General features: G+C 41.5%; 1 protein-coding gene across 1 annotated transcript; it reads left to right on the forward strand.

Annotated features, from left to right (window-relative positions):
• Positions 1 to 724: 724 nt before the first annotated feature.
• Positions 725 to 12,581, forward strand: LOC122563242 (adenosine receptor A1-like). Its single transcript, XM_043716859.2, has 2 exons — positions 725 to 1,487; positions 11,701 to 12,581. Exons 1-2 carry the CDS (start codon positions 1,138 to 1,140, stop codon positions 12,350 to 12,352), a joined length of 1,002 nt encoding a protein of 333 aa, XP_043572794.1. The 5' UTR covers positions 725 to 1,137; the 3' UTR covers positions 12,353 to 12,581.
• The last annotated feature ends 803 nt before the right edge of the window (positions 12,582 to 13,384 follow it).

Genomic DNA, 13,384 nt, shown 5'->3' on the forward strand with positions numbered 1-13,384 from the left:
CAATTGGTTGGTTCCCCTTTCCCTTTTAACATAAATCACATTATTAAAGGAAACGCGATATTACTTTAACGTTTGGAAATACTGCAGATAAATGCAGATAGACAGAGGGCATTTATTGAGGTCTTGAACAGGATTCTGTAAAATTATGCTGGAATTAGTTTCAACACAGAGAGACTCAAAACAACAAACATGTATTCACTCCCAACCTCACACACACACAAATAGAACGAGTAAGCGTTTTGCTGAGAGAAGTCTGTCATTTATTGCACGGCTCAGTGATGTAATGCCAATGCTGGTTTATTTGAATTGCTGCCATTCTGATGCATAGTCCTTAAAAAATGCGAAACAAAATGCAAAGACTTGCGTTGTGACAGCAGACGCCAAATTAACAACAGATAAAACATAATTTTACAAAAGTAACTTGGCTCCAATTGTTTGTAGATACCTTAGAAAAGTAGCTTGCAAAATCTCCCTGCCAACTTACAAACGCAGGCTGATGAGGGCTGGTTTAGATCTCGCGAAAAAACACATTTCTCCGGGTGCTCGTTTCTGGCCGTTAGAGGAATGAAATCTGAAGGAGGGTGCGGGACTTTGACGGAGCGAGCAACTTTCAAACACACACACTCAGACAGAGAGAGCCCCAAGTCCCTCCCATTGAGCTGACATCTCAAACAAAACTGAGAGCAGATGAGAGAGAACCGCCAGGAAAGGTCGAATTGGATGGACCTTCCGGAGGCGATGACTTCCATATGACATGAGGGGATGGGATGCAGCCTGACAGAAACCTCACAAAAGGAAGCCGCTGCTGTTTCAGGGGAGAGGCGTACTCGTGCTCCCACACACTCCAGGCTCACTTGGAGAGACTCAGAGCAACATTTCCCCAGGGCACAGCGGGGAATTGGACAGCGTGCCTGAATCTGCAACTTGCCCTGGATTTACCTCAAAGCGTTGAGACTGGAATGCCGAAAGCCAACAGGGATCTATCTCCCCCAAGGGGAAAGACAACCCCGAGAGCGCTCTGCTCAACGAGAAAGTGAGGTCTTGAAGCGCCCCAAGAGTTTCTGAATCCAAAGCGAGCCCCTTCCGAGAGGACCCAAGTGTGGCTGACAGGGAAGGGGATCAGAGCCAGGCTGCAGCATGTCCGCCTCGGAGAGCACCAGGGATCATTTGGATCTGGTTTACATTGCTGTCGAGGTGCTGATCGCTGTGGCCTCGGTGCTGGGCAATGTGCTGGTCTGCTGGGCAGTCAAGATCAACCGTGCTCTCAGGGACACCACCTTCTGCTTCATCGTCTCCCTGGCTCTCGCTGATATCGCCGTGGGGGCTCTGGCCATTCCCGTGGCCATTACTATCAGCCTGGGCTTAAAGACACAATTCTACAGCTGTCTCTTTATCACCTGCATTCTGATAACGCTGACTCAGAGCTCCATACTGTCCCTTCTGGCTATCGCTGTGGATCGCTATCTTCGGGCCAGGATCCCCACCAGGTAAGTATGCCTCCTTCACCTTCCATTGCCCTGGCAATCATTTTGATAATCTCCACCATTATTGTAAACAAAACGTGTAGTTGGAACAATCCAACTATCTCCCTGCTAACTGTATAAAAAGTTGTCACGGGATGTGGGCATCTTTCAGTGGGTCAGCATTTCTCACCCATCCTGAAGAAGGTGCCATTGTCTTCAACTGCTGCACTCCTTGATGTGTAGATACGCCTGAAGTGCAGTTAGGGAGGGAGTTCCAGGGTTCTGACCCAGCCACACTGAAGGAATAACATTACAGTTCCAGGTTGGAATAGTGTGGAGCTTGGAGGGAACTTGACGGTTGTGGTGACCCTATGTATCTGCTGACCTTGCCCTTCCAGATGATAGAGGTCACCGTTTCGAAGGTGCTGTTGAAGGGGCCTGAGGAAGATGCTGCAGGGCTTCATGTAGATGTTACCACACAGTGCTGCCATTATCACTACTGATAGAGGAAATAAATGTTTAAGTGTCAATCAAGTGGGCTGCATTGACCTGGATGGTGTCAAGCTTCTCAAGTGTTTGGAGGTGCACTCATCCAGGCAAGTGGTGAGTAGAACAGAATCCCTATCATGTGGAAGCAGGCCATTCGGCCTATCGAATCCACACTGATCCTTTGAAGACCATCCTACTCAGACCCAATCCCTTACCATATCCCTATATTTCCCATGGCTGATCCACCTAACCTGCACACCTTTGGACTGTGGAAGGAAACCAGAGCACCCAGAAGAAACCCAAACAGATATGGAGCAAATGTGCAAATCCCACACAGACAGTCGCCCGAAGGTGGAATCAAACCCAGGTCCTCGGTGCTGTGAGGCAGCAGTACTAACCACTGAGCTACCTTGCTGCCTGTGCTGAGTATTACTTTACATTCCTGGTTGAGCCTTCTAGATGATGGCCAAGCTTTAGAGAGTCAGGCGATGAGTTATTTGTTGTAGGATTTCTAGCCCCTGATCTCCTGTAGTCAAACTATTTAAGTGGCAGAACAAGTTCAGTTTCTGGTCAGTGCTAACTTTTAGAATGGTGAAAGTGAGGACTGCAGATGCTGGAGATTAGAGTCAAGATTAGAGTGGTGCTGGAAAAGCACAGCAGGTCAGGCAGCATCTGAGGAGCAGGAAAATTGATGTTTCGGGCAGGTGTTCTTCATCAGGAATGAGGCTGGAAGCCTTGGGGGTGGAGAGATAACTGGGAGGGGGTGGGACTGGGAAGAAGATAACTGGGAGTGCAATAGGTGGATGGAGGAAGGGGTAAAGGTGATAGGTTGGAGAGGAGGGTGGAGCCGATAGGTGGGAAGGAAGATTGACAGGTGGGACAGGTCATGAGGATGGTGCTGAGCTGGAAGATTGGAACTGGGTTAAGGTGGGGGAGGGGAAATGAGGAAATTGGTGAAGTCCACATTGATGCCCTGGGGTTGAAAGGTTCCGAGGCAGAAGATGAGGCGTTCTTCCTCCAGGTGTCGGATGGTGAGGCAATGGCGGTGTAGGAGACCCAGGACCTGCATGTTCTTGGCAGAGTGGGAGGGGGAGTTGAAATGTTTGGTCACGGGACGGTGGGGTTGATCGGTGCAGGTATCCCAGAGATGTTCCCTGAAGCGCTCTGCGAGAAGGCATCCAGTCTCCCCAATGTAAAGGAGACCACATTGGGAGCAACAGATGCAATAAATGACCTGCACTTCCACAAATGACGGAACATTTCAACTCCTTCTCCCACTCTAGAGAGGACGTGCAGTTCCTGGACCTCGTCCCAACTACCTTCTCCCCAGCCCCGCCCCCTCCCATTTATCTCTGAATCCTCGAGGCTTCCAACCTCATTCTTGATGAAGGGCTCCTGCCTGAAAAGTTGATTTTCTTGCTCCTCTGATGCTGCCTGATCTGCTGTGCTTTTCCAGCACCACTCTAATTCTAATTTTCAGAATATTGAGTGTGGGGGAATTCAATGATGGAAAAACCATTGACTGTCAAGTGGAAATGGTTAGATTCTCTCTTGTTAGAGATGGTCATTGTCTGGCTCTTGTGTAACCTGAACATTTGTTGCCAATTATCAATCTGAACCCAAATGCTGTCCAGATTTTGATACATTTGGTGCAACAGAGCGCTCTGTATGCCATTTCAGAACAGATTTAAGGGTCATTTACATTGCTTGGGTCTGCATCACAAATAAGTCTGTAGGCCTAACCTAACCCTTTTGCAAAGATGGCAGATTTCCTTCCAGGAAAGGTATTAATTAATGACAATGAGTTTTACGACAAACATTCATGCCTAGCTTTTAATTCCAGATTAGTTAATTAATTATTTGGATTTACATTCCATCAGATGTTGTGGTCAAATTTAAGCCTGTGTCCCCAGAGCATTAGTCTGCCACCTGGATTACTAGTCAAATTCCAACATCTCACTGCATGTTCTTGCCATTTTGGCATTTGCAAATATATATTGTGTTAAAAAGATTGGAGACATTTCTATTCGTTTTTTGAACCATCAATTTTTTTGCTAAATGAGAATGCACTGAAGGGAATGGGTTTTCTCAGGCGTGATACCAGCTGTGTTTAGTTATACATCTAATTGGATAATGATAGTGGTGACTAATTCTAGTGAATAAAAATCTAATACAAAAGAAGCACAAGGACAATTCTTCTTTACGGTGACCATGGGCGATTATCTTAAAGCACCATTCCTCCTGGATGCCCCAAGACTTCTGCTTTGATATTAATTCATAGGCAAATTAACCTAATCCTAATAATATGATGTGTGACAATTCTTCTTTGGTTCAAAGTTTTCGACCTGTTAAAAAGAAATTATTGCTTTAAAATAATGTACGGAGTACCTTTATGAATAGAGCCTAATGTTAAATCTAATTAAGATTGAAATACTGAGTGCAAATATGTGAAACATAGGAGCAAAATTAAGCCATTCTACCTTCTATCCACCTCTGTCATACAGTAGAATAAAGGCTAATCTGGTGATGGTCTCAGCACCTCTTTCTTGTCATGTGGTCTTATGGTTTCAATCCTATAGCCCTTCCATCTTGTCGATCAAAATCTATCCAACTCAGCCTTGAATAATTCAATGATACAGCCTCCACTACTTTCAGGAGAAGGAAATCCATACTGACCCTCTGAGGGAAAATAAATCTCCTCATCTCCACATTAAATGGAAGGCCTCTTATTTGTAAACTGTGTCCTCTCGTTCTTATCTCCCCCACAAGAAGAAACTTCCTCGTGTCCACCCTATCAAATCCCCTCACAATTTATAATAAGATTTCAATAAGATCACTTGTCATTTTTCTAAACTCAAAACAGGTACAAGCCCAAGCTCTTCAAAGTTTCTTCATCGGATAACCTCTCAACATAGGAATGAAATGAGTGAACCTTTTCCGATCTGTTTCAAGCCATGTTTTATTCCTTTTCAAATAAGGAAATTAAACATACATAGCATTCCAGATCTGGTCGCACAGCTGCAGTAAAATATTCCTATTTTTATATTCCATTACCCTTGTAATAAATGCCAATTTTCTATGTGTCTTTTTAATAACCTGCTTACCTGTATACTTAGGGGAGAAAGTGAGGTCTGCAGATGCTGGAGATCAAAGTTGAAACTTTATTGCTGGAACAGCACAGCAGGTCAGGCAGCATCCAGGGAACAGGAGATTCGACGTTTCGGGCACAGGCCCTTCTTCAGGAATGGCCTGAATACCTGTATACTTACTCTTCTGTGATTCATGTACTAGCACACTTTGTGATGTTCTGGCTCGACATCTGCCTTGCTGTTTCATCCTCTTGTGGCATTTTCAATGAATCCCTCAATGCACAAACAAATCAAACCCTCAAATACTTTGATAGCAAGTAAAATAACCTATTTTTACAGATGAGAAAATCTTCCTATCCTTGCGTTGTACTTCATTGCAGCTGAATCAGTCAGGTTAAAATATTTCCCTTAGTTACCCGACCAATGCATCCTGTTCTAATAAAGACAAAATAAGCATGAAAATCACATAGACCATACAGGTTGGTCCACTATTATTTTGACACCCATGGTATACATATAAATTGCCCTTTAAAAGATGCTGCTCAACTCACTTAATTGAATAGGTAATCAACCATGTCAAACCTCGGAAAATATAATGTTGAAACTGCTGAAAATAATTGAGCAAATCTGGAAAGTATTAAACTTAGGCTAGAAGCCCCGACTTAGAACTCATGCCATACCCTTGTGGTTCGTTCAACCACTGAATAATATTTAAATATTGTTCAAACACAAAAAAATACAAGCTATGCTTGTTGAATAGATGGTATCCATATAAGGTACTAAAATGATCCCATATCAGAACCATATTTTTACCATCCAATGCTTGTCACTACTGCACAGTAATATGTTGTAAAATTGTTACAAACAATGCTGGCTTGTTTTCAAATAATATACAGTACACATAGAGCTGTACAGTTATAGAGCACGGAAACAGTCTCTTTAGTCCAACTCATCTGCACCGACTAGATGTACTAAACTGATCTTGTCCCGTTTGCCAGCATTTGATCCATATCCCTCTAAATTCTTCCTATTCATGTCCCCATTGAGAGGCCTTTCAAATGTTGTAATTGTAACCACTTCTACCACTTCCTCTGGCAGTTCATTCCATACACGCATGACCCTCTGCATGAAAACGTCACCCCTCAGATCCCTTTTAAGTCTTTCCCCCTCTCATCTTAAATCTATGCTCATTAGTTTTGGACTCCCTGCCTGCCCTGGGAAAAAGACCTTAGCTATTTACCTGTCCATGTCCCTCATGATTTTATAAATTTCTAGAAGGTTACCCCTCAGCCTCCGACACTCCAGAGAACATAAGCCCAGCCTATTCAACCTCTGCCTTTACCTCAAACCCTCCAATCCCAACAACATTCTTGTAAATCTTTTATGAATGCTTTCACTTGTAACAATGTTAAAAAACACACAACACCAGGTTATAGTCCTACAGATTTATTTGGAAGTACAGACTTTTAGAGTGCTGCTCCTTCGGCAGGTAGGACCTCAGTCCAATGCCAATACCTCCACATCAATTTTAATAACATCTTTCCTATAGCAGGGAGACCAGAATTGAATGCAGTACTCTAAAAGTGGCCTAACCATCGTCCTGGCAAGCTGCAACATGATGTGCCGACTCATATACTCAATGCACTGATCAATAAATTCAAGCATGCCAAACACCTTCTTCACTATTTTGTCTGCCTATGACTCCATTTCCAAGAAACCATGCACTTGCACACCTAGGTTTCTTTGTTTGGCAACATTCCCCAGGGCCTACCATTAACTATAGAACTCCTGATTTGTCTTACCAAAATGCAACACCTCACATTTATCTAAATTAAATACCATCTGCCACCCCTCATCCCATTGGCTATTCTGATCAAGGTCCCATTCTACTTTGAGATAACCTTCTTCACTATCCATACACCATCAATTTTGATGTCATCTGCAAACTTACTAGCTATACCTCCTATATCCACATCCAAATAATTTTATATAAATGACAAAAAGCAGTAGACCCAGCACGACCCTTGCAGGACACCACTGGTCACGGTGGCATGATAATCAACCCTCTTCAACCACACTCTGTCTCCTACCTTCAAGCTAATTTGACTATCTCCCCCTGCATTCAATGTGATCTAACCTTACTGACCAGTCTTCCATGTGGAATCTTGTCAGATGCCTAGCTGAAGTCCAAATAAACAATATCCACTGCTGTAGCTTCATCAATCTTCAAGTCATAGATTCATAGAGATGTACAGCATGGAAACAGACCTTTCAGTCTAACTCATCTATGCCGACCAGATATCCTAAATTAATCTAGTCCTATTTGCCAGCTCTTGGCCCATATCCCTTCAAACCCTTCCTATTCATATACCCATCCAGATGCTTTTTAAATGTTGCAATTGTACCAACCTCCACCACTGAGTCTGGCAGCTCATTCCATACATGCCCAACCTTCTGCGTGAAAACGTTGTCCCTTAGGTCCCTTTTAAATTTTCCCCTTTTCACCCTAAACCTATGCCTCAGATTCTGGATGCCCCTACCCCAGGGAAAAGACCGTTTCTATTTAACCTATCCATGCCCCTCCATGAATTTATAAATCTCTATAAGGTCACCCGTCAGCCTCCAGGGAAAACAGCCCTAGTCTATTCATCCTCTCCCTATACCTCAAATTCTCCAACCCTGGCAGCATGCTTGTGAATCTTTTCTGAACCCTTTCAAGTTTTGTAACTCACTTCCTTACTCTTGAAATCCTGCCCACCATTGAGAAGAAAAAAGTCAGGATTCTGATGGAATAATCTTCACTTTCTTGGATAAGTGCAGGTCCTACAACTCTCAATTAGCTCCACACCATTCAAGGCTAGTCAACCTACTTGATTGGCACTCCATTCACCATCTTCAACATTCACTCCCTTCATCACCGACATTAGTGTGTACCATCTACAAGTTGTATTATGGCAACTCATTGTGATTCTTTCAACAGCACTTCCCAACTCCACAATCTCTCCCATCCAGAAAGACAGAAGCAGCAGATACAAGGGGGGAACCAACACCTTAAATTTACACTTCAAGTCATACACAGAGTTCAGAAATCATATTGAGATTGGACAGGACATTGGTGAGGCCTCTTCAGGAATACTGAGTCCAGTTCTAGTTGCTCAGTTATAGGAAGGATATTATTAAGCTGGAGAGTGTTCGGAAGAGATTTACCAGGGTGTGGTCGGATATGGAAATTTTGAGTTATAAAGAAATGCTGGAAAGGCTGAGGTTTTTTTTCACTGGAGTTTAGGAGGTTTGAGAGGTGACCTGATAGAGGTTTATAAAATAGTGAGGGATATACATAGAGCTAATGGTAGTTGTCTTTTGCCCAGGATGGGGAATTTCAAGACTAAGGGACATATTTTTAAGGTCAGAGGAGAGAGAGGTTTAAAAAAGACATGAGGGGCAAAGTCTTTTCACAGAGGGTGGCTCAAATGTGGAATGAACCTCCTGAGGAAGGTACAATTTTTAAAAGACATTTGGATATATGTATGAATAGGAAAGGTTTGGAGAATATGGGCCTGGAGCAGGTAGGTGGGATTAGTTTAGTTTGGGATTATGTTTGGCATGAGCTGGTTGAACTGAAGAGTCTGTTTCCCTGCTCTATGACTCTATGGAGAAAGTGAGGACTGCAGATGCTGGAGATCAGATACTAAGCCTGTGGTGCTGGTAAGGCACAGCTGGTCATGCAGCATCTGAGGAGCAAGAGAAACGACATTTCGGGTAAATTCCTGATGAAGGGCTCTTGGGATGCTGCCTGACCAGCTGTGTCTTTCCAGCACCATATTCCTCGACTCTAAGCCTCAATGATTTAGAAATATATGGCCATTCCTTCAGTGTCTCTGGTCAGAATACTGGAATTCCTGTCCTAACTGCATTGTGGGTCTCTCTAGCCACCCCACCCCAAGCAGGTAATTTACAATAATCTTCTCCAAGGCAATTAGAAGTGGACAATATCTATTGACTGAATTGCTAGCACCTATGTACCCTGAATGAATAGAAAACAATACTTTTACAGCCAAACGTCAGAAGGAGGAGGGCAGTTTGGACAACAATATCTAGATCTTCAAGTTTAACTCTGCATGTACAGTGATCATATTCTGCAGCCCATTTATACTTAGCAAGAATAAATGTTCATGGCTTCAATCTTATCTCTACCACAAAATGTGGACCAATATATTTGCATAAACAAATAAATAGGTAACATCTGAGCATCGTCTGCCAGTACCTCTCATTTTCACAATCTAGATGAATTGTTGGTTTTGTCATTGCTGGATTTTATGATGAAGATGAACAGCTTAAAATCAATAAAAAGAAATACATGGATTAAGATTCCAAAATGTGATGAAGTTTGATAACATGCACCGCAAATGATATTTTTATATGTTTATCTTGGTTTGAACAAAATAATATTAGTGGATAGTTAGGAAAGTATTACAAGGCTGCTTGAATAAAATCAGCCTTGTGGAAGTTCGCAGCAGTTGACTGAATCTGATATCCTGCCATTGCTCTGTTAAAGGGCAAGGCAAAAGCTGGGTCATTTGCCATTGTCACCAACAGCTCACTATTTCCTCATCATGCAGTCCTGGACTATGAAATGCATTTATCCAGTTGGGGGCAGTGAAGGAGACATAGTGTTAACGAGAAATAGTCCCATAGTGGTAATGTCATTAGCAACAAGTCCAGGATACTGGATGTAGTGATTGGAACCAGGTGGATCCTGTTGACTATGAGATCCTTGATTGGGGTTGTTAAACTGGGCTAATCAGGAAGTCCTGGCTGAGCAATATAAACAGGGGATCCCTTTGACGTGAAGGGCAGTGCTTGTCACTGGCCACTCGGGTGTTTTCCTATCTTCCTGGTGGTGAAATTGAATAAAGATTTGTGCACTTTGTGTCTCTCACTGTGTCTCACACCTGCACACACACACACACCATGGGTGCTGGGGGAAAAAAAATAATAAGCACTACCGCAGTTAGGCGGTAATGTGGGGGTAAAAAAAAAAGAAAAAAAGAAAAAAAAGAAATAAACAGGGGATTTAGAATCTCCTCAGTTCAGGGGATTGACTCTGAGTTGGCTGGCTACAGAAAGTGTACAGTGTAATAGAGGATGACTTGGTGATGGGATATTGGCTTCTGTGCAGTTATTTTATTGGACTAGTGATTTTGGGGCATAGGTTCAAATTCAAAAATTGGCAGATGGTGTAGTTGGCATTCAGTTTAAGACTACATTATGACCATGATGATCATGTTACCATGTTTGTCATAGAAATCCATCTGGTTCACTAACTGCTAGCTTTAGAGAAGGAAATTTGCCACCTTTACCCAGTCAGGCCTGCATATGATTCCACGCCCATGACAATGTGACTCACTTTTAAATGCCCGCTGGTCAATTAAGGATCAGCAATAAATGCTGTGCTGGCCACATCCCATGAAAACATTAAAACAAAAAAGAGTTTTGTATTTTATAATTGGGTGGAAATTCACTTGTGTGATTAAGGCTACAACACCCTTTATGTACACGTTCAGTGAATGGGTAATAATGTGGCAGATGGAGTGTAATGTAAGTATGAGAATTGGTAATTGGAATAGAAGATGAAAATCATTTTTAAAAAGCATATGTTTTTTATGTTGATTTTCTGTATAACCTAAGTATACTTCTTATGTTAAGGAACACAAAATGAATACAGGCACTGTGTTTTAGGAGGCTAATAAAAGAACTGATCTTGACAGAAAATCTTTCAATCACACTTCAGTTCTTCATAACAGAGCTAGCTAATAAAGATGACAAAATATGGAATCATTCTTACTCAGGGATAGAAGTCAAATTGGTAGCAATTGTATGTAGCATGGCTTTAAAAATATAAACAACCTAGGGCAACTTCTTTAATCTAAATTAATGAAAGCTAAAGTTAACTACTTCTCATCTGATAAATGAACCAATTTAATTTCCTGTTTGCAGCCCAGGAAATATTCTTCTGAACACAGATTCATAGAGACACAATCATAGAAAAATTGAGAATTAAATAAACTATTTTCCCTATCAAGCCTGAGCAGGCAACAATGCTCCACCCATTATTCCCTCATAAATCAGACAGGACTGACAAATTGAAGTGATAAAGAGCACGATATTCATTCAACTCCATTTTGGGGATACAGAATAATCAACAAACTGCTTATTGTTTTGTTGAAAAGGCTATTTGGAGCAGGAATCTATTAAGATTGAAATATAGGACCAAGAAGGGCTATTGTACTGTTGCACCTCTCTATATCATTGTACCCATTATTATTCTTGCATTCACCTCTTCCCCACCTCACCAATTGTTCATTTCTCTTTGACTTTGTGAAATGTCCTTCCTCATTCAATGTTGTTCTCTTCACTTGCTGTTTTATTTTTCTTGTTTACCTGCTTCTTTCTACTCTTTAAAGACCTTCTTTAAAAACTATCCCTTCATATAATATCTTATTTAGCTCAACAGCAATTTTTGGGATATTTTCCACATTAAATACATGAAATAATTCCAGTAACAATTGTTTATAATCCCATGAAAACATGTATTAATCAAAGTCTCAGAGTTGTTCCTGTATTGAAGAAAACAAAATAATGTTCATGTTATTCAACAGGTATAAGACTATTGTTACACAAAAAAGAGCATGGATTGCTGTTGGAATCTGCTGGCTTGGATCTATTCTGATTGGGCTAACTCCAATGTTTGGCTGGCACAACCGAAGCAACGGAGACGTGCAAAAGGAGGAAATGAATTCTAGCTACAAATACATCATATGCAATTTTACAAAGGTGATCAGAATGGACTACATGGTGTATTTTAATTTCTTTGGATGGGTGCTCTTACCACTAATCATCATGTTTGGCCTGTATGCTGAAATATTTTGTATAATTAGAAAGCAACTAAGCAAAGTGACCAATGCTACGGACTCAAGGAAATATTTTGGGAAGGAGCTTAAACTTGCCAAGTCCCTTGCTTTAGTTTTATTCCTGTTTGCTGCCTGCTGGATCCCTTTGCATGCCATGAACACTATATGGTATTTTTGCCCCCAGTGCAATGTCCCAAAAACTGCCTTCTACATTGGAATATTTCTGTCCCATGTAAATTCTGCTGTGAATCCAGTGATATATGCTTTCAGGATAAAGAAGTTCAGGACATCGTTTCTTCAGATTTGGAATAAATATGTTTTATGTAAAAAAGGCAACTTAAATATGTATAGTTTTGATGGCCAAATTGTAACAGAAAACAATTTTAATAGCAGTGTGTGATTATATTTCTGAGGAAAAGGCCTGCACATTTTTAATATAATGCAAGGACAAGTTGTAATAGAGTTTTATCATATAGTCCTAATCTAACAGCATTTGTTACACTGCATGATATAAGAAAACTTAAGAAATTTTATATTGTGAATTGTACTCATTTTCTGTTGTAAATGGAATTTCAAAACCATGTACCTCAGATAACAATAAACAGAATAAAAGCAATATACCACAAAAACTAGAAATCTGAAACAAATACAGGGAAACTGGAAGCTTGTGGCAGCATCTGTGGAGAAACAGAGTTAATGTTTCGAGTCCGGCATGACACTTCTTCTGAACTTCTTTAAACTTAAACAATATAAGGTGGCTGTGACATTCTGATGGCTAGATTGCCCTTGGAGCGCATGGACTGGAGTTGCTCCTTGGGACAACACAGAATTCATGATGGAGAGGGAACTTTTAAGGAACAATTCCCTTGCGTCTGGAATCTTCTGCAAAAGCTCGTTATCACCAGAAAATTTGAAGGGTTCAGGTTCGTTTAAGCTTAATAATTATCGAGCAAAAGTTAGACAACTAAAATCTTGTGTTCTCTCTTGGCTAAGTATTAAGCTGACCAGAAATTACCATTGACCCCTGATACTGGAATCCTTATCTGCAACACTCCTTACTGTTTCCACAAGATAGGAGACTTTATTCTCCCATCCCACTCACCCTGCACATCCCAAATGCCTAGATTTGTTTCCTCATCAGCCTGTTCCGAAACATTATGACACATGCTTTGAGCAGGTGGGACTTGAACCTTCAGGTAGAGGCAGGAAGACTACTTATCCCTGATATGGAGGGACCACTGTTGAACTGTGTTGGGCAAGGTCAAAAATCACATGACACCTGGTATTAGTCCAACTAGTTTATTTGAAAATACTAGTTTCGGAGTGCTGCTCCTTCATCAGATGTTAGTGAGAGGGGAAGACCTTTTGATCTTTTCATTATTCTGTGTCAAAGATCTTCCTTCTCACTAACACCTGATGAAGGAACAACACT

The sequence above is a fragment of the Chiloscyllium plagiosum genome, unplaced genomic scaffold (genome assembly GCF_037043375.1).
Source record: "Chiloscyllium plagiosum isolate Xiang-an unplaced genomic scaffold, Cpla_swu_hap1 HiC_scaffold_26, whole genome shotgun sequence".
In the NCBI taxonomy this organism is placed as follows: Eukaryota; Metazoa; Chordata; class Chondrichthyes; order Orectolobiformes; family Hemiscylliidae; genus Chiloscyllium; species Chiloscyllium plagiosum.